Source organism: Podarcis erhardii (assembly GCF_964252035.2).
Source record: "Podarcis erhardii genome assembly, chromosome: 5".
Classification (NCBI taxonomy): Eukaryota; Metazoa; Chordata; class Lepidosauria; order Squamata; family Lacertidae; genus Podarcis; species Podarcis erhardii.
The window spans coordinates 32,346,197-32,369,242 of NC_138509.1; the positions used below are offsets into that span (position 1 = coordinate 32,346,197).

The window sequence follows — 23,046 nt, forward strand, 5'->3', positions numbered from 1 at the left end:
TTTTATTTTCCTTTGCCAATGTATGAGTTAGTCTCTTGCCCTCAGCTATTCAACAGAAATAAGGGAAGCTAAGTTACTAACACGACTTTAGGACTTTAGACTTTGGGATGTCCTCCAATCCTCTTTGAACTCAGGAAGAACCTATACACCAACACTTGAACCACCTATACAGATTCTTTAGTCTTGTCAGTTTTCTATTTAATTTGGGGGAAGAGAAAGAATATTTACTCAAAGTTTATACTTGTAGCAACTCTGAGGAAGCTCCACATTACTAGCTCAGGGCAAGTAAATTGGACAGGATTCTGCAGGCACAGAACAATATTACTAAACTAGAGACAACCATCAACTGTATCTGGAAAATAACCATACGAGGGACCAGCTCACACACATCAGCTTTTGAAGGGAAGATAAGTGCCTATGACCCAGGCTTGCAAATAGCCACTGGCCTGGGTCACTTGTGATGAGCAGGACTCACTTCCAGGGTGCTCTCAGGTCATCTACACACCCCAAGTGTACACATGGCTGGGAAAGTCAGAAATGTTTGTGGTCTATTGAGAATGGCTTTAAAAGGCTGCTAATAAGGTGTATGGTCGACATATTCTGAGCAGTCAACTACAACATCCAACTATATGTCCGCCAAATGCCTCCCTATGTTTTTAGGACCATGCTGTTCACTAAGAAGAACACAACTGTCAGGCAGATGCCTACCGGGCATGCAACATATGCATTAATATTCAAAACAAGGCTTGGAGGAGTGAATGTGTTACAGAAAATCTAGCCCACAGAGAACAAGCCTTCCTTAGTCACTGCTTGAAAATCTCAAGAAGCCCTAACACTTAATGAAGCCTTCTTCCAGCCCAATAGTATTGGAGATTGGGAGAAGCTAGGGAATTGAAGAAAAACTGCAGCTGTAGACATGGAACTGAGGCAAGGATAAATGCCTTCTAGCAATGAACAAGCTAGATGGAAGATTAGTATGCCTGTCAATGTTCAAGAGCCTTAATTTCCATTTATAGAAAAAATTGCCCTCCACTGTAAAGTTTAATTGCTCTCACCTCAGCCTCATATAGCTTGTAAAAGTAGATCTCTCAATATCCATGTTCCTAGGTTACTTCTATTGCCATTATGAAACCTTAAGGGTGGGTTGGGGGAGTCTGCTCTGAAACTGCATCATGTAACCTCTACAGATGTCTTTCCATTCATGAAAGACAACTCCCATTTCAGCCAACCAGAATGTTAGAAATGTTTTCCCTAGATGGGTTAAGAACTGCAAGTGTCATTTTGTCAGCAACTTCTGTTGCCCATCAACAGACTCTGTATTTGCAGCTGGTAATGACTAGGCACCTTTACCACTGATACAACAATTGTCTAGGCAGAAAGCTGTCTGGGAAGAACTTCTAAAAGCATCACATCTTAACTTTAGCCTTGCCAAGCTCCTGTCCCACAGCTTCCCCTCCTAGAAAACCTTGTTAAGCTACAACTGGGAAAGCATTATTGTTCAGCCTGGTGCAGAAAAGACTTTTGACTCAAGCACTGCATAGAAAACCATGCCCAATCTTTCTATGCCGGGGAGAGGAATGTTTTTCAGCCGCAGGGCTACATTTCTTTCTGGGCAACCTTCCAAGGGCCACATGCCAGGAGTGGGTGAGGCTAAAAGCAAAAATGGGGCAACAAATGTAAGTTTTACCTTTGTATAGTAGGCTTGTTTCAATGCGTGTGTGTGCGCGCGCACACACACACACACACACACACAGAGCTTTCCACCCTCCAACCAGACAAAAAAAGGCATTATCTGACTCCAAGGACACAGTCCACCCAGGAGAAAACATTCACTGTGTGAAGCAGGGCCAGTGAGGGATGCAGCCTGGGAAGAGTTCTGGGAAGACAGACAGAGAGGCATTCGACCCCCAGGCCTGAAGTTCCTCACCAATGCTCTGTGTGATCTGGACACAGAGTCAGGGGCTGCAGAGGCCCCAGGTGGGGAGCTGGGTCTGGGTCAGAGCAAAGAGCTGACTGTGGAAGATAGCGGGTCCACTGCACCTGAGACAGTTGGATAGGAACCTACCAGACCACCTGGGCTCATACGGCCAGAACCTGGATTCTCACAGACATCTTCTCCTGAGTCAGAAGGACCAGATAACTCCCAAAACGCACCACCACTCTGGCAGCACTGGAAGCTGTGAAAAAAAGGAGTGCCCATCTTCAGGGCCAGAGGGCTGGCCCTTTGAGGCTCTGAAGTTCTCTCAACGGGAAGCAGGCTGGAGACAGAGGTATGAAAGGCCTCAGCCCGGTGTCTCAACCTTTGTTGCAGCCAGCTGCTCACTCGGAGCTGTCCGTGGTCCAGCACCCTTCCTGCTTTCTCCTATGGGTTCCAGCACAAGACCAGAATCCAACAGTGCCTTTGATCTTCCAGCTGGAAGATCACGGCCTGACTTAAGGTGAACTGCAACAGTAACACTACAACCAGCATACAGTCGCAAAGAGAATGTGCTCCACGTTGGAGAAAGTCCCTGGCTCAAGTCTCACTTGTGCTATGTGCTTACGGAAGACCACTGCACTCTAAGCCTCAGCCTGTGTGCCCCACCATAAGAACACAGAGTTCATAATAGCGCCCTACCTTATAAGGTAGCAGTAAAGACTATTGAGAATGATTGGGTAGCATGTTGAGGATTTGGGGGAAAAGACTAGATGTAGTATTTCTTGAGTAGCCATGCAGTCTGCTCATGCAGATTTTAAAAGCTGAATCCATGTATCTTTACAGCAGATCCATGGCACAGTTAATCTGCAAATGGGTCTTTGGCAACAAGTTTTGAAATCACAAAGCCAGGCACCTGTACTGTGCTTTACCCTCGGGATTAGTTAGAGAGCACAAATGTTGATGCGTGAGGATGCCCATGCAGCTGAAGTTAATTTCTATCGTGAACACACTTTCTGATCCAGATTCACAAGCAATACTAATCCCTGGGAAACCAAGAGGAAGGAAGAAATACACACCACACCAAGGTAGTTAAAAGAAGTGTTTTCCCCAAGAAGCCATTAGAGTTGTTGTAGAAAAGCCCACAAAGCCAATTCATCTTCAGGCACAAAGGGATGGGCCCCCTGCAGTGGACAAGGATTACTATAATGGGCCTTCTCATTGAACTCTTGATTAAGTGCCACAGCTCTAGAAATAGACTACTCAAGGTTAACTGGAATATTGGAAGCCACACACTCCTTATTAGTGTCACATATCATCACAGTCTGTGCAATGCAAGGGAAGTTTTGAAAAAAAGAAGAAGCAAAACCACTATCCTCCCACCCCTGAGGAGGTTGCAGTTTTGCAGCGCAGCAAGGATTCATATACCAATGAAAGCATATTTGCTTAACTAATTGAAGGAAAACAAGCACTGTGTTATATTGCCTCTGCAGTGGGTGAACTTCCCTGATAGAATATTTATACAAAGCCTCACTTTGAATTAGTTACTGTTCCCAATTAGAAGGATCCCCCTCCTGAAGTTTACATAACCTTGAGAGGCTTCTGACTTTACCTTCAGGTGTTTAAACAAGTGCTTGAGAATTCCTTTTTCTTTATTCCCATTTCTATTAGATTTGCCTCTGTCCTATCATGACCCCTAACATAGACAAGGAAGGTCCTCTTAATGCTAACACGAATCAGGACCACAAGAGATTTCATATTGGCTGCTCAACTGTGGAATTCCCTTCCCTTAGAATCAAAATCCAAGGTCCCTAAGGCTGCAATCCTAAGCATAGTTAGGAAATCCCACTGAACCGAGCAAGGCTTGCTTCTGTGTATACAGTAGTACCTCGGGTTACAGACGCTTCAGGTTACAGACGCCACTAACCCAGAAATAGTACCTTGGGTTAAGAACTTTGCTTCAGGATGAGAACAGAAATTGTGCAGCGGTGGCGAAGCGGCAGCAGGAGGCCCCATTAGCTAAAGTGGTACCTCAGGTTAAGAACAGTTTCAGGTTAAGAACGGACCTCCAGAACGAATTAAGTTCTTAACCAGAGGTACCACTGTACGTGCTTAGGATTGAACCCAGAGTCTTCCAAAATAATGAAATGAAACTGGTTTTTTTGACCAGGGTAAGAGGTGTGTTTAAATATGATAAATTTGGGCAGTGATTTTTCCAAGTGGATTACAGCAAAGAGAAAGTGAGGAGCAGTGAAATAGCACCTTAGTCCTTTCCCAACCTCAAATAAAGGGCCACATCTTCCCCTTCCACTGCCAGAGATATCATTGCTTCCACAACTCTTCTCTAAGTTGGAAACTGGGACTAGGTAGCATCTCTGCAGGCAGGGAAGCATATTTGGCTCGAAGATGCCTGTGGCATTAACAATAAGCAAATTGCTTCCCAGTCAAGTTACAGAAGGAGCTATTTCCAAGAAAAACCAGCAACTGTACTTAGCCACTATGCAGGTCAGAGCCAACATGCTGCTTCAAGTGGTTTCAGAATACTATACAAGAGGATAAGAAAATGCCCTTAAAACCATTCAAGCATATTTGACAAGAGTTTCCTTCGGCTTGCCCAACTCAATGACGAAAATACACTGGACATAAAGAAGTGACTGAAAGATTAGCACTTCAGATATGTAGCCCATATTATCAGTGCCATTCTGCACATGGGACAAGCCTCCTATACCTTTTCTTTGTCACACGAAAAGGGAGAAGTATGCAATAGTCTTGCAGTTGTGACTTCTCTCCTTTATGCAGCTAACTAATAAGCAGTGGCGGAGATTCATGCTCCAGCACCAGGGGGCGGAGAGCAGGCGGGGGTGGGGCTGGTGTGCGCCCCGGGGGCGTGGTGCATGTCCTGGGGCACCCAGCGCAGGCAGGGGGGCAGGCGCGATGGCACCCCACCGGGATCGCGCTGCCAGGGGCGGTGCACTCCCCCTGCACTCCTCTTCCTTCGGCAGTGCTAATAAGATTGCTTATTACACAGGTAGTCTGGCAACAGATGGCCAGTCTTGATGCATTTTTTAAAAAATTATCAACTCTGAAATATATCTTCTTCAAAGCTTTTGAACTATACATGCTGCTTTTGTGTTTATTAGCATAAAATAGCTCTTTTTTATTTATTTTAAAAAAGCACACCATACAGCCAGCTTGGAAAGGGTGGTAATTGAAGGGATGTGGAGCACAACCCTGGTAGCTACTGGACCTGCTCCTTTCTTTGTCAGCTCAAATAGAGCAAAAAGAATGGCAGCTGCACTGCGCAAGCAAGGAGCAAGATTTGTTCAAAATCAGCTTAATGGCCACTACAAACAGTAATTTGTTATCAAAGCAACAGCCTGAAGTTTAGTTTTGAAAGTCAAAGAGAGCTGCAATGGCAGTTCAAAGCACTTACCTTTTCCAAAGAAGTCCAGCACTTGCTGTTACAGCTGTTGTCCCTACAAAAGCCACCATCATGAGCCTACGCCGGCCGTGGAGGGAATGCGCTGTTCCATAGTGACGTCTAGAAATGGCAGCTAAACCTGCTGCGGCAGGGAGAAGGCGGAAGCGCAACATCCTGGGGAGAAAAGCAAAGAGTGCAATGAGAAGGGAACCACGGCGAGAGCTGAATATTTGCATTTTAACTGTCTAATCAGGTGTCTTTCAGGGGACAGGGGACCACATGCATGTGCAGCCACTAAGTTCAGGAGTGGGGAACCTGTAATCCTCTAGATATTTCTTAGTTTCAACTTCCATCAGCCCCAGCCAGCATAGCCAAATGTCAGGGATGATGGGTGTTGTAGTCCAACAGAATGTGGAGGGCCATCACCTACGCTAGGTCGTAAACAGGCCAAAATGGGGAAGCTGAACTGCAAGTCACAACAGCAGCGGGACAAGGGTTGGACGGAAAACTGGGGGAGATCCAGAAGAGGAGGGAATCCTGCAGCAAAACCAGTCAGAGGCTGAGGTCTGGGACGTAGATCCCATCTAAAAGATGGAGGCTGGACTGAGGATGTAGGCAATGCTGCTTCAAAGGATAATGCTGACAAGCAAGGAGAGGAGGAGCAGGAAGGTAGACTGACAAGCTTCTCCACATGGGGCAAGGCCAAGAAGCCACAGAAAGACTAGAGCCTACTAACACAGAACCTGGACCTGGAAGCATGAATGGGTGGGCAGGCAGGACAGCACGGCTTCTATAGCCTCTATAGCCTCAGAGAGGGGAAGCCAGTGGTTCACAGCCTAAGAGGATCCCAGCTTGAATCTTGGCATTATGAATTCTTAGCCTACATTGCACAGGTGCTGGTTGCAGCATCTGCTATGAAGTCAGAAATTCTGACCCTAATCTAGTGGCACACATTTCTGTCTAGCACTCGTGTCAGGACCCTGCTATTACAATGGTGAATCATCAAGCACTTCACAAGGCAGGCAGAGGTACTATTCAAGCACTTCTCTCTCCCAAGATGGAGAGACAAGACCCCAGTGTGCAATTATCAAGTCTTTGTTAAGCCTCCAGGCCTCAGGAGCTCACAGCCTCAACAAATGATGACTTTTGAAAATTCCACTGTGCATGTTTTGACTCTCAAAGAACACTTATTTTCATTTTGCGTATTGCATCTTTTCAAAGCATTAAAGCAGATCATTTTGCCTAAGTTTCAGTTCTAGGTAAGGTGGGGGGAGGAGAACAGCAATTCAGTTGAGGCGGCCTGTCTAAGGAGTGTAAAAACCTAAATTTGGCTACTACTGTCTATTGGGATTCATCTGTAATTAATACTTTCCTTTTAGAAAAGCTCATCTTTTAGAACCAACAAAAATTAACCCAATGACCAGATGCAGTGGAAAGCTGGCTATTGACCTAAGTGGTATTTAAACATGAAATCTTTAAAGTGGAAACATCGTGTCCAAGCACAATCAACAACCTATTTAAGAGGCACCTGTGGGAACTGCAAAAATGGAAACAGTTGAAATAATAATGACTCCGGTATGTAAGTACCTTTACTGTACTATGAGGCATGGTGTTTCCATCTTGCTGAATACCCATAGGTGTCAGACTTTTAAATAGCAATCCTAATGGACATGGTTTACTGAAATTCTTTATGTGGGAAATACACAAGTGAATTTGCTGCCTTTTCCGAAATATGCCTCTTTTTACTGAACAGAAACTTTGCCAATATTTCCAAGATAAAAATGAGGCCACTGTCACACCCTCAGGCCCAAGGTACACAAAAAGTTTACTAGCATATTAACCATGCTTAGGACTGTAACTGTGAATGTGCAACAAAGCACTGCCTTCTTGTCCAAATTCCCTCCTCTCTCCTGGAGAGCTAGCGTGGTGTAGTGGTTAAGAGCGGTAGACTCGTAATCTGGTGAACGGGGTTTGCATCCCCGCTCCTCCACATGCAGCTGCTGGGTGACCTTGGGCTAATCACACTTCTCTGAAGCTCTCAGCCTCATTCACCTCACAGAGTGTTTGTTGTGGGGGAGGAAGGGAAAGGAGATTGTTAGCCGCTTTGAGACTCCTTTGTTAAAGCGGGATATAATAATAATAATAATAATAATAATAATAATAATAATAATAATAATTTTTTATTTATACCCCACCCTCCCCAGCCAAGGCCGGGCTCAGAGCGGCTTACAAGCAATAATAAAAACAAGTTGAATGATTACAACTTAAAAACAACATTAAAATACAACATTAAAATATTTAAACATTAAAATATTAAAATATAGCCTCGTCGTAGGAGGAGAAGGAAAGGAAAAAAGAAAGAGAGGGAGGGAATCAAATTGGCTCCAAGCCAAAGGCCAGGCGGAACAACTCCGTCTTACAGGCCCTGCGGAAAGAAATCAGATCCTGCAGGGCCCTGGTCTCATGAGGCAGAGAGTTCCACCAGGCCGGAGCCAGAGTTGAAAAGGCCCTGGCTCTGGTTGAAGCCAATCTAACTTCCTTAGGGCCCGAGACCACTAGGGTGTTGCTATTTATGGACCTTGAGGCTCTCCGTGGGGCATACCGGGAGAGGCGGTCTCGTAGGTACGAGGGTCCTAGGCCGTGAAGGGCTTTAAAGGTCAAAAGCAGCAAATATCAAATCCAAACTCTTCTTCTTCTTCTTCTTTTCATCATCACTAACCATAATGACTATTAGCATCACCAGCATCAAAGTCAACACTGCCTTCATCCCAATTCACAGGCCAGTTTACAATATAAAAACACAAAAATACGTATCATAATGACGAACATTAACAATACCCCCACAGACAGTTGAAAAGGCCATAGACTTAATTAGCCAAAGGCCCGGTTTAAGAAGAAGGTTTTTGCCTGGTGATTAAAGATATATAATGAAAGCGTCTAGTGAACCTTCCTGGGAAGAACATTCTACAAATGAGGAACCATTGCAGAAAAGGCCTGTTCTCCTGTGGCCACCCCTCTGGACCTCTCACAGAGAAAGCACAAAATTAAGGGCCTTGGATCGGTGTATTTTGTGTCTGTGACATGCAGAACTAAAAGACTATTATCCAGTAGTTAAACAGATTACTTCAATTGCATCTGTCCTGAAAGCCCTGGTGCAAACTAGATGGACCGCTTTAACTATGTCTCCACTACTCAACCACCTATGGAGAAAGTCAAGGAAGAGTTATGATCAAGGAAATTACCCGACTAAAATGGAGACATACAGCTGTCTCCCATCATAAAAAGCCTTGAGAATGAGAGAAATTGTGAGAGCTAAGCAAAGGCACTTCAAGCAAAGGGAAAAGCCACACAATTCCACAAGCTAAATGGACACCTGGCAGAAGAAAACAAGTTGCTAGATGAGAGAAAAGAGGAGGCGAAAGTGAAAAAACACAGCTGCTCACAGCTCTCAAATTGTTCATGTTTCCATCTGGAACATGAAACGTCCCCTTTATTCACCAAATGTCTCCTTCATTCTGTCCCCTCAAACCTCAATGTTTGCTCCTAACATTTGTGTTTGAAGGGACTGCAAAGCACTGGAGGGGACCTACATTGTTGAACTCCCATCAGCCCCAGCCAGCATGGCCAATGGCCAGGGATGAACAAGATTTGGAGGGTCACGGGTTCCCCATTCCTGCAGCAGAACCTTGAAGTTCAAGCTCTTGTGTTGAATGAAACCTATGCCAGATGAATTTTAATTATGATATGAAGGAAACAGAATTTAAAAGGTTCCGCCGTTTTGCGAGGGAGATTTTATTTTTTTTAAGGCAAGCGTCTTAATCAGACAGTGAGCTGAGTCAGTAGCATGCTATTTTTAAAATCAGTTTTATGCACAAAATTTTATTCACATGCAGCATTTTTCAGTAGGCTTCTGTCTCTCTCCAATTTGTTCATTCTTCATCATAGGCCTGACAATATATTATGCACTCTTGGCCTCTTTAGCACAGCTACTTGGCAGGCAGATCTGCACTTTATAAGATTACTTTTTAAGACTTGCAATAATACCAAAGCCCCTATTGCCTTTGAAGTCAACACTGGCAAGCTAAGTTAACAGAAGACCATTGCCCACGCATGCTTTTTATCTGACAGCTGCAGACTCAATTTCCCTTCTCTAAAAATATGCTTGTAATATGGTGATATACGCTTGTGCTCATGCATGTACACAGGGGAGTAATAAGGTAAGCATTGCTGACAATTGTCCAAAATGTTCATAGTACATAAAGTCTGGGGAGTGTTAGCAGTCTTCCCCAACCTGGTGCTCTCCAGATTTCTTTTCAAACTACTCCCTTCATCCCTCACCACTGGCTACCACTGGGTCACAGTGCTAGAAACTCAGATACTGTATATAAGCTAGGCGCCATAGGGCTCATTAAACCAGGGTTACAGTCACCAAAATGGAATGTCTAGTTGCCATTTTCGGGCCAAAGAGCTCGAAAGTCGTATTTTTCAGTGTGACTTTTGGGTGCCTGAAATTCATTCTGATTGTGCAGATAAAATATAACAGAAAGAATTCTACAGGTTGTGTCGCTAGTGTGTGAAAACAGTCAAGATCCAAGGATCCCTAGACACGCACCTCCAGATGAAGAAGATATCACACGCCATCCTGGGACCTGAGCATCTTCACTTGGTCGCAAGTGGCCAATAGCTAAGTGCAAAATGTGCTTGGTGCCTGGCAAATTTTGAATGCTTATGGGTCACAAGATGTAGCCACCTCGCCAAAGCTATGGGGGATCTGGGTCTAGTCAGCGCCTGGATGGGAAATGGCACAGGAATTCTATGTATGCCACCTTGAATTCCATGTTGGAAGAAAAGAGGGATGCAAATGTCCTAAATACAGCAATAAAAAAATCTTGCCAATCTGCTTAGCCAGGGTGAAAAAGCAGAAGCAGGCTGCAGGATTGCTTGATCCTTCTCCTTTGGCAGAACTCATTTACTCTTGCAGAGTCTGACCATGCTTAGAGCTGGGTTCTCTCTTAAGCTAGCATCTGAAACCAACCGAGGTGTCAGATCATCGGATAAGCAGAACTCTGGTTAATTAACTACAGTTCACACCAATGTCATGTAACAGCTAGTCAGTAATGGCCTAAAGGGGGGATTTGCACTCCAGATGATGTAAGGAAGGAGCATGTTATCTTGCAGCCTGCACCCAATTACCGGTACTTGAGCATGATTAAGCAATTGGGCAGCCTTACATCTGAACTAGCCCAGGCAGTTTATTGCCAGAGATACACATACACACATACCCTAGGAAGTCATAACGAACACCCACCACAAGCAAAATTATCATAAGTAGACCATGAAAAAACTGAACAAGCTTAGCGCAAGTGATCTTCCCCATGCAGGAAAGAAAGAACACAGCAGCAGAAAGGGCTAACTGTGGGGAAAGCCAATAATTTTTGAATGGAACAGCCCCCAGAGATGCTACGTTAGGCCCATTACTAAACTAGGTCCTTTGAATCGAAAAATGAAAGAGCCCCTGAGCAGCAGCTGGTGCGTTGTTTTCTAAAGAGGCAAAGCTCGCCCCTGCCCATTGAGAAGCTGTTGCATTCTTTTCTAGCAAGGCTCATGCCCCTGCACTGCAGTTTTTGCAGGCAGCCTTGTTTGGTCAGCATCGGAGATCAGAATCGAAAAACGCATTACAGCGGAGCAAATCAAAGCAGCTTCTCTGAAGGGAGGGAAAGTCAGGTACAAAATAAAGGGAGGCAGCATTCTCGTCTTCAGCAGCCTCCTCAAACCTGGTGTGTACAGAAAGGATGCAACTTTTGCATGGGGCTTAATTCTTGAAGAAGTGGAGACGCAGGGCTCAGGTCATACCTGCTGACCAACTGGGAGGGGGCATCTTTCTCTGGGACCATTGAAGCAAGGTATACCTACAGAAACCCTATAAAGTAGATAACGCAGAAATGGAATGTCAACCAGTGAGTTTAGTGTCTGAATGAGGACCTGAACTCATGTCTCTCCAGTCCAAGCACAGCACTCCATTTATTTACTGTTATTCAATTTTTTATATCCCTTCTTTCTAATGTGTTTGTATTAGTGTAACAAATAAGCATCAAAATGCTAAAATCCAAAGCACACACAAACACAGTATAACAACCAAACCACATTAAAACCAAGCTTAGCAAATTAAAAGCCCTGAACAAGGTTCACCACATAAAACTGACCAGCATGCCAAAAGCACCTGACCAGCATGCCAAAAGCTGGTTGACCAAGAACATTTCCAGCAAACAGTGTAAAGTGGTGAGGAAAAAGTTACGTATCCTCTAAATTGTACATTTCTAAGTACTAGGAACACAGCAGTGATGGTGGATAGTAGCAGAGAGAAACCAACAAGGCTGGTTAAGAATCAATATAAAGAGCTAATTTTAAAAAGTCAAGGAATACTTGTGCTCTCCAAGCAGTATTTAGCCTCAGTGTATAAACTGGCTGAGATCAATAGTCAACTTCTAGGCAGCTCAAAACAGGTCAAGAGAGGCATGCCCGTCGTTCTTTCTTCCACCTGTGCTTCATCCCTGCTGAGATTTGGGGATTTGCAGAGCAGGGAGAAGAAGTTAGTTTTAGTCAGAATAACTGGGCTAAAAAATCCAGGTTTTGAAGAACAGAAACAAAAATTAAAATCAAACTTGTCCTCTTCCAGGGTTTCAAGAAATGGTAGCATTTGAATGGCTTCTGCTTGTAAAAGAGCAGGTGGTTTAGAGAAGGCTCTAAGCATGCAAGCCTACATGCAGTGGGGGACAGAATCACATTCCACACACCTGCTTCCTTGCCCCATCTCTGGACCCACTAGATGTCCAGTGCATTTGATAAAATATTTGCATAGGATCTATGCAACAGAATTGTTCCTTGGGAATTATTTTCATTAATGACCACATAATCCAGTATCTTAACAATTTCATTCACCACTGTTGTCCTGGCGAGTGCCACAAGTCCAGATCCACCTCCACAGCCTGGAGCTGCAAGTGGGAGAATGACCACAGCACCACTCCCAAATGTTTTTGAATTAAGTGTGTGACTTGGCTATGTGGTCCATCACTCTGTTCTGGCTCCAGGGGGTGGGATGTAACAGAGATGCCTTGGTACCATACTCCCTAGGTGCCCCAAGTAGCCAACAAACACAAAGCCAAGGCAAACCCAGTTTTCCCTTCCTGCTTCTGAGCTTGGAGTTGAAGGTGGCAGCAGGGAAATGTCACTGACATCACACTGTGTTTCACAGGTGCACCGTCAAGGAGAACATGTCCACTGCTTAGTGGTCCACAAAGTTTGGCTTGCTCTTCACTTTTAATTTCACTCTTAATCACTCTTGATAATACTATACTATACTATACTATACTATACTATACTATACTATACTATACTATACTATACTATACACATGGATATTCAACTTGCAAAATATAGGTGGCTATTGTGGAGTTTGGGGAAAAGACAAATAGAGAGGAATGAACTTGCTCAGTGTCCCACAAAAAGCTCAATAATTTTTGTCCTGGTATTGCACTGCACCAACAGTTCATCTAGCCCAGTATTATCAGGCACAGGTTTTCCCCATCCCTACTTCCAGGGATCTCAACACTACATCTCTCTTTTCATCTATTCAAAATTCAGAATAGCATTGCCCGCTAGGTTTAATAAAGCATTAAATATTCTCCTCATTTTAAAGCTCATAACCAGTGACAGATCAGAGAAGATGATCACTGTACATTAGGTGCCCCCAAGAGAGCTAATCAGCAATACTAGATGCTGTGTGCAATATACACTTTCGGAAAAGTACATTCTCATCTCAGTTAGAATTCACAAGCCAATTAGTGTCAGCAGGGAGAAAAAGCAAAAAGTATGCAAGGCTGTTAAAAAGAATGTTAACGCCATTAAAAAACAACAACCCAAATACTGCATTTAAGAAAATGTTCTGTGTTTCTCGCCAATTTTAATTGCTTTGCAGCCATATGCAAGTTTCCTTCTGAAATGCAAGCTTACAAAGTTTCTAGCCCTCACAGCTAGGGAAAACTGGGCAAGCAGGACGGCGGTCTGAAAAAGTAATCAGAGGATAAGAAGAAGATCTATACTGTATAGTATAAGTTCCAGTCAGGTCTCTTCATTAGACCTCACATGCACTTTTAAGGCCTTAGGCCAGAGCTTTCTAAACCTTTCATGTTGGTGACACTTTTTAGACATGCATCATGTTGCAACACAGTAATTCAGTTTAACTAGCAAACCGGAGGTTAAACTAACCCCTTTCCAGCCCTGGGAGGAGTGTGGTGATCATCCGTGTGACACATTTACACTCTGCAGCTGGCACACTAACAGGTCGTGACAGACAGTTTGGAAAGCTCTGCCTTGTGCACTTCCAGACTGTTATTTTGTGGACAGAATTTAGCTGCATACCAGCAAATTCAAGCTGTGCATTTAAAGTGCATTTGATGATCTTGCCCAAGAAACTTGCTTCCAAAAACAGCCTCTGGACTTTTTGAGATAAGGAAAGTGATGGGAAAATGTGCTGGAAACTGTGGGGTAACAATGCAATGTCTTTAAACTTCTCCGCAAATCAGGATGAACGCTCAATAAGCAGGTAATCTGGAAGCGACCTTCATACGGCAGGATATGCACAATTTATTTTATTGTGAGTGCTGAAAATAGTGTGTTTGTGTCTTCCCAGGTTTCTGGTTCTAACCTTGTGTAGAGGTTCTAACCTCTACCTATTTCTGCCAAGCAAAATAGCCTCTCCCCTAACAATACAAGGGTGAAGTAGCTGAAAAAGAGCACAACTTTGTGGATTATCCTGTGATGCTCTTATGCCAGTTGCACTACCATTCTGCCTGCTAGAAAAACACAACTCCACCAACTCCAAAGCAAATGGGGTAGGATCAGGGTAGGAAAATCCATGGCTGTTTTAGCTTTCATAGCTGACCGAGATGGCACAAAGCTGGAGTAGCTGCAAATGAGACAACATGACTCTCAAACAAAGGAAACAGAATCTGTGACCCAACTGAAGACAGGTGATCATGCACAGGTGCATAGCCTTTTGATTTATGGTGGAGTATTTTCAAAGAAAAGGCAGGGGAGGGGGGGAAAGCAGGATAACAGGCAAGGAAAGCAAACAACACAGCATCTGCTGTATCCCGTTCAACCACCACAATGGTCAAGCCTTTCAAGATTTACATGTGGCGTTTCCGTGAAGCAATCCAAGTTTTAATATCTTTTTCAGTATTGGTCAGTTTCAAGTGGAGCAAGTCAAACCTGCACCCAAACTCCATTGTGCAGGTACCACAAATGAGAATTAACTGCACATTCACATGAAATGGGGCAGCAGCATAGAGGCACTGATATAATGTATTTGTAGAAGGCAGCAGCAACAACAGAAACCAACTGCAGGAGAGCTAATTTAGCTATGATGTGGACATCCAACACTTGCAATTCACAGATCTCAACCTTCAGCACAGCAATTCATGTGTCTGAGTGGGCAGCAGTGGGCAAGACAGATTGTCGCTGCTGGTTAAGTTGCCCAGAGCTGTCTTTCCCAGGACTGCTTCACTGCCGCCTTCACTCACCTTGACATTTTTTTCCAGCATCACTAGGTAAAAGATTGCCCACAGTGCTTGCATTATTAATCTGAATTACATTTCTGAAGATGATGAAATTTTGTACCAGCATAATTTCTTTGATGGTGCTGAAGCTAATATTTCATCATACTAATTCCAACCAAGGGGGAAAGCCTGAAAGCCATCACTCCAGCTAAGTCACTGCCTGATCCCCATCAGAAACCCATGCCACTACCACCCCACAACTAATCCCCCCCCCAGCTATTATATGCATAGCCTTGCCTCCTGTCATCAGCCTCTGCCCCAGGCATGAGATCTAAAATGACAGATGCCAAGATTTTATTCATCCTTTCACCTAGGACAACTTATTATCTCCTTGGGTCCAGCAGATTCTGCTGTGGCCTTGAGGGGACACCTTTCCTAGAGAACACCTGCTCTGAAAACCAGCAGCTCCAAATGCATAATGCAATTAAACCTAAATTATATAAGAAGACAAACAGGCTCAAGAGCCCTAGTGCTATTTCCATCTCTCTCAGTAAAGCACTGCATCAGTCAGCCAACAAAACTCGGATTGATTGACATAAGTGAGAACACAAGTATGCTACCCCCTTTTTTTTTTTGGCTAAAACATATTAAGGATCAGGTTATCTAAACTCAAGTCACATGGATGTAGCACCAATTAGAAAGGCAAGACCTTCAAGGCACTATGTAATTAACATTGCTGATAACCATTCAAATCAAAGTAATATGCAGCTACTTCTTACAATGCCCACCTGAAATTTATTAGCTGTAATTAGGGATGCTAGAGGATTCTGACGAAAACACAAACAGAAGCGAAAATTGCTGGCATTTGCTAATTCATCCTATGCCTGAAATGGAAATTGATCAAGCAAATACCAAATGGAAATTGCTGCTGTTGTTTTCAGTCCACAAACAATATGTAATTCATGACTCCCCTGTTTCCAATTGAATCATGTTTCCTTTGCATTGAAAAGAATGCTACGGAAACAATTGCATCATTAATTGCATTAAATTTGTAACTTACATAAATGACATAAATAATAACAAAGTACATTAAATAGAGGACAGTGAGACAAAAAAGGTAGCATTTGGGGGGAAACAAACTGCAGCAGAACAGAAACAGCGCTGATTGTGACAAAGGCCAGTCGGATTGGAAACTGTTGCATTCTTACACCCACAGCTTATTTCCCACAGTCCACCACTCTATTTAAAACACAATCACAGAGCCCATTACTGCCAATAAGCTTGAGCCACATTGGCGTACTCTAAGTTAAGTCCATCACTGCCTACGCAAACAGTCCACTCTTCAAATGCTCCCCAATATTGGGGGGGGGGGTAATAAATGTTGGCTGATCTGGCCAGGTTGCTAGGGATTACAACTAGACAATGCATGTGAACTAAACACTTGAAAGCACTCTACAAAGGCTAAGTAGCATTGCATTACAGTGGTGCCTCGCAAGACAAAAAGAATCCGTTCCGCGATTCTCTTTGTCTAGCGGTTTTTTCGTCTTGCGAAGCAAGCCCATTGACAGCTTAGCAGATTAGCGCTATTAGCAGTCTAGCAGCTTTTAGCGATCAGCTGTTAAGCGGCTTATCAGTGGAACAGCTGATAAGCGGCTTAGCGGCTTAGGGAAGGGGGGAAAGTGAAAAAAACCCGCAGGAACTCGCAAGATTTTTTCGTCTTGTGAAGCAACCCCATAGAGAAATTCGTTTAGCAAAGCGCCTCCAAAACGGAAAACCCTTTCGTCTAGCAGGTTTTCCGTCTTGCGAGGTGTTCGTCTTGCGGGGCACCACTGTATTATGATGATTAAGATTAATCACGGGGCTAAATCCAACTCTCAGTAAAAATAAAAATGCATTTCCATGTACCTGCCTTACAGCTCAACCTTCTTTTTCCATGTTAAAGAACAGAGAAGCAGAAGAAGAGTAAATGTGTTCCATGTTTAAAAACAAGACTGAGTTCCACAACTGCTTCAGTATTTACCAGAATTACTGTTAATCAGGATAAGACAATGGGCCAAGTCTTCACAGCAAGCCCCAACTCTGTTCACTGCCTCAGAACCCTGTTGAACTCAAGTGCCATTTCCATGCAGCACTTTAAGCTGAGGTTGTTCATCCTTGCTGGAGGTGCAATTCAAGCATACAACAGTTTTCCAGCATAGCTAAAATCACTTCCAAATTAAACAGCCTAATCTCATACACATTTCTACTGAGAAGCAGAGTCCTACTGAGTTTTATGGGACTTACTCCCAAGTTTAGGGGCTACAGGATAGCAGCCTAAACCTCAATTTCTTTCATTTTGCAGGGCCAGGCATAAGACAGGATTAGTTTTGTATTATACCTTGTGATCCTTTGCTTCTGTGAGAAAAGCTAAGTCAACAAGAGATGTCTGCCTTACCACTAACTTTTTTTTTGTATTTAAGGAGTGTAATTCATTATGTTTACTAAATAGCAACCCTGCAAATTCTACTTTTGAAGGAGCTAATTTACTATTAAACTGAGCCATGTGGCACCAAGACAATTAGCATGACTATAGAGTGGCAATGCTATATTAAAGACAAAACAGTAAAGAATATCTGAATAAACCTTGCATATGCTTTCTTCCATAAGTAACAGGTGTTTTATTATTTCTAATTAAACCTTTTACGCTTATACGATTTTTAAAATGATGAATTTTTACACAGGACTCATTCTTCTCATCCAAACAGCTAAGCACTTATTTATAATTTCTTGAAGACAAATCCAGCCAACATGATGAAAATCAAATTATCGATCAAGAAAAAAAGTAATTAATGTACAAAATCTATATCCCATTTTCTGACTAAGCCTCGCAAATAATGGATTCAAGCTCACTCAGTAAATCTTCTTATTCACAAAGCAATTTTCAACCCAGAGGAAGCAAGGTTTCCTCTGCAATCCTAAGCACAGACCAAAAAGCAGGCAATGTCCAATGATCTCTACGTCTGTAAAATGGTGCAGAATTGCATTGGAAGCTGGAATCGTGCAGAATCAAACAAAAAACCTTCATTAGCAATGTAACCACTTCAGACACTCTTGCGAACAGTGGGTATGCTGTTAAGAGTTAAATACAGATCAAAGAAGCAGAATTTATGTCTTTAAATTGCAGTCTTGAGTAGGCTTGAAAAGTTGCTGTAGCTAGCAAGTGCTATGAGTGTATGTCTGAGGAAAATTGAGCAAGTCGGAAAGAAAGAGAAGAGAAAAAATGAAAGACGTTTAATATACCATTGATTTCATGAAGAGTGAATGTATTGATGGTGCTGTGAATAGATGTGTGTCGATCTGAACTTTTTCTATGATTTATTACTGTAGGTCCTGGCATGAGTAAAAAGGTTGGAATAACTTAATATGACAAGAGAACCTTCGTTATGAACTTTATTGACCCTGGTACTACCAGTCTGACCTCAAGATGTGTCCTGGAAGGCATTCAGAAGACAATTATCATATGTAAAGATCATCATATGTAAACCTAGCTCCCATTAAAATCTACTTAACATCTGAATGGATGTCATTATTCTTATTCTTATTTATTAAATTTATATACCACCCTTTATCTGCAGATCACAAGAAAATGTCAGGACCCAAAGGCATTCTGGGTAAATTAGGAGAGTAACTACTACTGCTGTATTTCTCTTACTAATGGCAGCAATATTTTCTTTAATCAAAACAAAACAGCTCCAGCAGGCCTCCTGTGTCCCTGCATGCCAGATAATGGGCAATCTACAAAAGCATGCCATCATGAGGCTTACATTGCTTGGCACATGAAGGAGACTGAGGTGATAGTCTCCTGGACCACACTACTGCAGACTTCAGGTGGGGGTGAATGATCTCTGAAAGTCCTTCACATGCAACCATTTCCCTGCAAGGAGCAGCTCAGAACCTGCCTGGCCCACTTCCTTCTCTGTTAGTTCTCCATTTTTAGCAATGTGAAGTTTGTTTTTTAAACGTAGGGAGATATTTTTAGAAAATTATTGTGGCACTTGTACTCTGAAGCAGGACACCCCAGAACTCCATTATAGTCTCACGATTCGGTCGCCGCATTTCACATGTATAGTCCAGGCCTTAATGCTTCCTGCAAAGACAGAGCTGAATTGTGTCACGTTTTAATGATGGAAAGCTACTCCAAGCACAAATCTGTTACAGTGGTACCTCGGGTTGAGAGCTTAATTTGTTCTGGAGGTTCGTTCTTAACCTGAAACTGTTCTTAACCTGAGGTACCACTTTAGCTAATGGGGCCTCCTGCTGCTGCAGCGCCACAATTTCTGTTCTCATCCTGAAGCAAAGTTCTTAACCTGAGGTACTAATTCTGGGTTAGCGGAGTCTGTAACCTGAAGCGTATGTAACCCGAGGTACCACTGTTTTTTCATTTTAAAATATCTAAGGATACTCCCCTGTAAAAATTTAGCCAATCCATCCCAAAATAACCCTTACAAGTTCATTGCTATTGATGCCCCCAATAAAATTCTCTCTCTCTCTCTCTCTCTCTCTGTGCAAATCACAGAAGGAAGAAGCAGGAGCTGCAGAAAAGCCACAAGGGACTTTCTTACTAAACCTGGCAAATAATACATTCCATTTCTTTAATCTTTGGTCAGGAAGAGGGAGGACCTTCATTCTCTCTATACAAGATTGATAGCGATGGATTCTGGTCTGGGGAAGAATCTGCCCACTTGTCTCCCCAAGGAGCTGAAGAAGAAATTTATTAGTCTACATTTATTTATTTCTCTTAGTCACTTACTACAAAAGGCCTGGAAGCAACTATTGTTTTAATATTGTGTTATCTACCTTGCACTTATTTATTTTATTTCTATAGTGCCCTTCATAAGGATCACGAGCTGGTTTACAATATAAAAACCACAAAAATATGTAACATAGTAACAAACAAAAACAATACAGTTTAAAAGGTCGTAAACTGTTTAATTAGCCAAAGGCCTGAGAGAAGAGGAATGTTTTTGCCTGGCGCCTAAATATATGTAAATGTTTAATAAAAAGTTACAAATGTTAACTATTTATAGTAGTTAAAAGTTAACTATAAAATATTAAAATAAGTAATAGCATCTGGCCTTCTTGCTAAATTGAAGGGCCTTCTTGATTTAAGGTGGTTCTAACAACACACACACACACACACACACACACACACACAGAGTTTTCTAATAGAACAGAGCAGCCACTCTGAGTGGGTGCCACCCGTGGCTGAGGGCAATGACTTTGGCATCAGGCTTCTGCACTGCCCTGTGCAGATACGCCAACCATACGTTCAAAGGGTTGTGGAGTCGCCTCCTAACCAGATGCGCTACTTGTGTCGAGCCAGCATTGGTGTCGGGAGCAAGGGGGGAGAGAGCGGTTGCCACTGAGGAAGGGGCAGTGCTGCTGCCCGTGGAAGCTGACCACTGTAGAAGAGGAGGAGGAGAGAGGTGGGGTTTTTTCCCAGAAAAAACCGTGTCAGTACTGCACATACCGCCAGAAAAAAGCACTGGGTAAAAGTGAGAGTGCATGAGTGCAGAGACCTACATTCAAACCCACACATAGCCAGGAAGCTCCCTAGATTACCTTGGGCTATTCACTATCTCTTTAATTTGCTACATGACATTGTGAGTACTGGATAAAAGTAAGAAACGATGCACACCACCCTGAGCTACTTGGAGAAAAAGTGGAACCTGAACATGATGTAAGGTGATAGTTGCTTGTATGCTACTATTAACCTGGTCTATCAAGGGCTAAGATACCCCTGTCTTCTCAGTCCATTTTCATTTACCTATGAAAACTCATCCCACTATGGTCCATACCTCCCCTGTTGTTACAAACTGACTACTGTTCAATCTCCCTTGCATATTTTATAGAAAGATGGGGTATAAAGATTGAAGACTGTGGAGTGTGGAACTAGGGGAAACCTGAGTTCAAATCCCCATTCACTTACAAGGCTTACTGGGTGATCTTGTTCTAATAGCCAGCTCCACACGTAAGTACACAAGGGTTCTTGTGAGGATAAAATGCAGATGTAGGTTACTGTAAAATCCTTGGGGAAAGTGTGGGATAAAAATATAATTGTGAAATAAATAAATACTGTGACATTTGCAATCCTTATTTAATATACAGAGACAAAACACAATATTACAGGAGCATAAGCTGGAAAGCATTGTCTCTTAGCTGCAGACTTCCTAAACCAGGTGCCTTCTAGATGTTCTGCACTACATTTCCCATCAGCTCCAGCCAGCATGGCCAATGGTCAGGGATTATGGGAGTTGTGGTTTAAAAAAAACTGGAGGGCACCAGGTCAGGGAAAGCTTCTTTACTATAAAGGAGGCCTGACCACCTTAGTTATACCACAAGGCAATTATAATGACAGAGAAAAGGGAGAGAATCCATATTAGTTTCACTGTGGTTGAGATAGCGTTTTCCAACCAGTGAGCACACAAAGCCCTATCAAGAGGCAGAAAAGTATCTCAACATACCAATCATATATTTGAGAAATATGTCAGACTTACTAAAATAAAGTCAATTCTGAACTATGTAAGCACACTTACAAGAAAATGAAGTCCTACTGAACTCACTGGAGTTCATCTGAAGTAAACACAAATGGAACTAGGCAGTAAGCATTTTTCTTTAAGCCATAAGAACAGATGATTGGCTTAAATGGGCTTTCTAGGATGCAGGGGGTGTGGCGACTTCACCCATTTAAAGTAGTTCTGGGTCAGTTGAGAATAGATCATTCAGTCTCTTTCTGAGGAAGCAAAAATATACAGTTTCTAGGTAGAGTTGCATTGCTAAGTTAAACATGTGCAGCCACCACTACGAAATACCCCCAACTTTAAAATATGTTATACTACAACCAAAGGGGAGGGGAGGGGGATAATATGAAAAAAGAAACAACCTTCTGCTTATGTGATTCTTGTTTTCCTCGTGTCACTTAAACACACTTACAGAATATACAACAGCTTATATAGAGCCAGGAAGCAGGATAAGGGACACTATGCTACCAGGCATGTAATTTCATGGATGCACCACATAAAACATATTCCTGCATCATACTCATAGCTCAGTACTTCTACAGAACCCAGAGTGCAAATTGCTTTACAGAGCTGTTCTTTTTATTCCGAATTGGGCACTTATCGCCTACCATAGGTCCCCCCCCCAGGCATTAGCAGCCGTCCATAAAATATGTCAAACAACAAAGGGGTGGGGTCAGGGTACCAAAATCATGGCAAAGGGGTTTCTTAACCAAAATAAACACCCCCCCGCCCTCCTGCCACTTCTCTCCTTATAAATGTGATATAAAGAGAAAGCTTGAAGGGAAATCCCTTAATACATTAGAAGATGAAAAAACCTAGACTATCCCTGAATATGTAGCGGGGAGGGACAGCGCCAGGGGGAGCAAACATGGTTGTTCAAGGCTTGACAAGCTTGGGATTGAAACCACTTCCCGCGCTTAGGACGTAAACAAAGCAGAGAAATCTTCCTGAGCATGTGCAGAGTGGCTTGCGTTTCTCAACACCGAACAGCTCCTAAACACCCGGGGGGCGGGGCTTCCAGACGAGACTTCCAGCCCGTTTGAGACTCGCCGCCGGCATCTGCTACCGTGAATACGGTGCCAGCCGGGAGCTCCCTCCCTCCCGCCGCTGTCTCCATCCGTTTCTTGCCGCCCGAGCCTTACCTGGGGGGCAGCAGCAGCAGCAGCCTCTGGGCTGAGGGGTCGGGGCTGAGGCAACTCCGCGTCGAGCGCGACCAAGACACACAGGCAGCAGCGGAGCGATAACAGACCAGCTCCGCTCTGCCAGGCAAGGATGGGAAGCCAGGCCGCGGCGGCCTCGACCACGCCCCCGTCTCCAGGCCCCGCCTCCGACCCCGCCTTTCTGTCAGCGGGCGCGGCGCGATGGCATCACCAGGGCTGTCACTCCCGCCCCGTCGGCGCGCTTTGCCCCGCCCACTCCCTCCCTCTTGTCGGGTTGGCGACGCTGCTGCCTGACGATTCCGGCGCGGGCGCGTTGCTGTGCGTCGCGTTAAAGGCTGCTCAATATGTTGTGGGCATGAGGTCTCATGGGCTTCATTGCAATAGGACCAGTTACAGATAGGTAGCCGTGTTGGTCTGCCATAGTCAAAACAAA

The 23,046-nt window shown here is 43.6% G+C and overlaps 1 protein-coding gene across 1 annotated transcript in view; it reads right to left on the reverse strand.

The window, feature by feature from the left end:
* Window positions 1–22,767, reverse strand: part of MICU1 (mitochondrial calcium uptake 1) — a 123,250-nt gene extending 100,483 nt beyond the window's left edge. Inside the window, exons 1-2 of the mRNA XM_081863583.1 lie at window positions 22,601–22,767; window positions 5,349–5,512 (exon numbers count right to left, since the gene is read on the reverse strand). Coding sequence (XP_081719709.1) covers window positions 5,349–5,509 — 161 coding nt within the window. The 5' untranslated portion in view covers window positions 5,510–5,512; window positions 22,601–22,767. The remainder of the gene's footprint in view (window positions 1–5,348; window positions 5,513–22,600) is intronic.
* Between the last annotated feature and the right edge of the window lie 279 nt (window positions 22,768–23,046).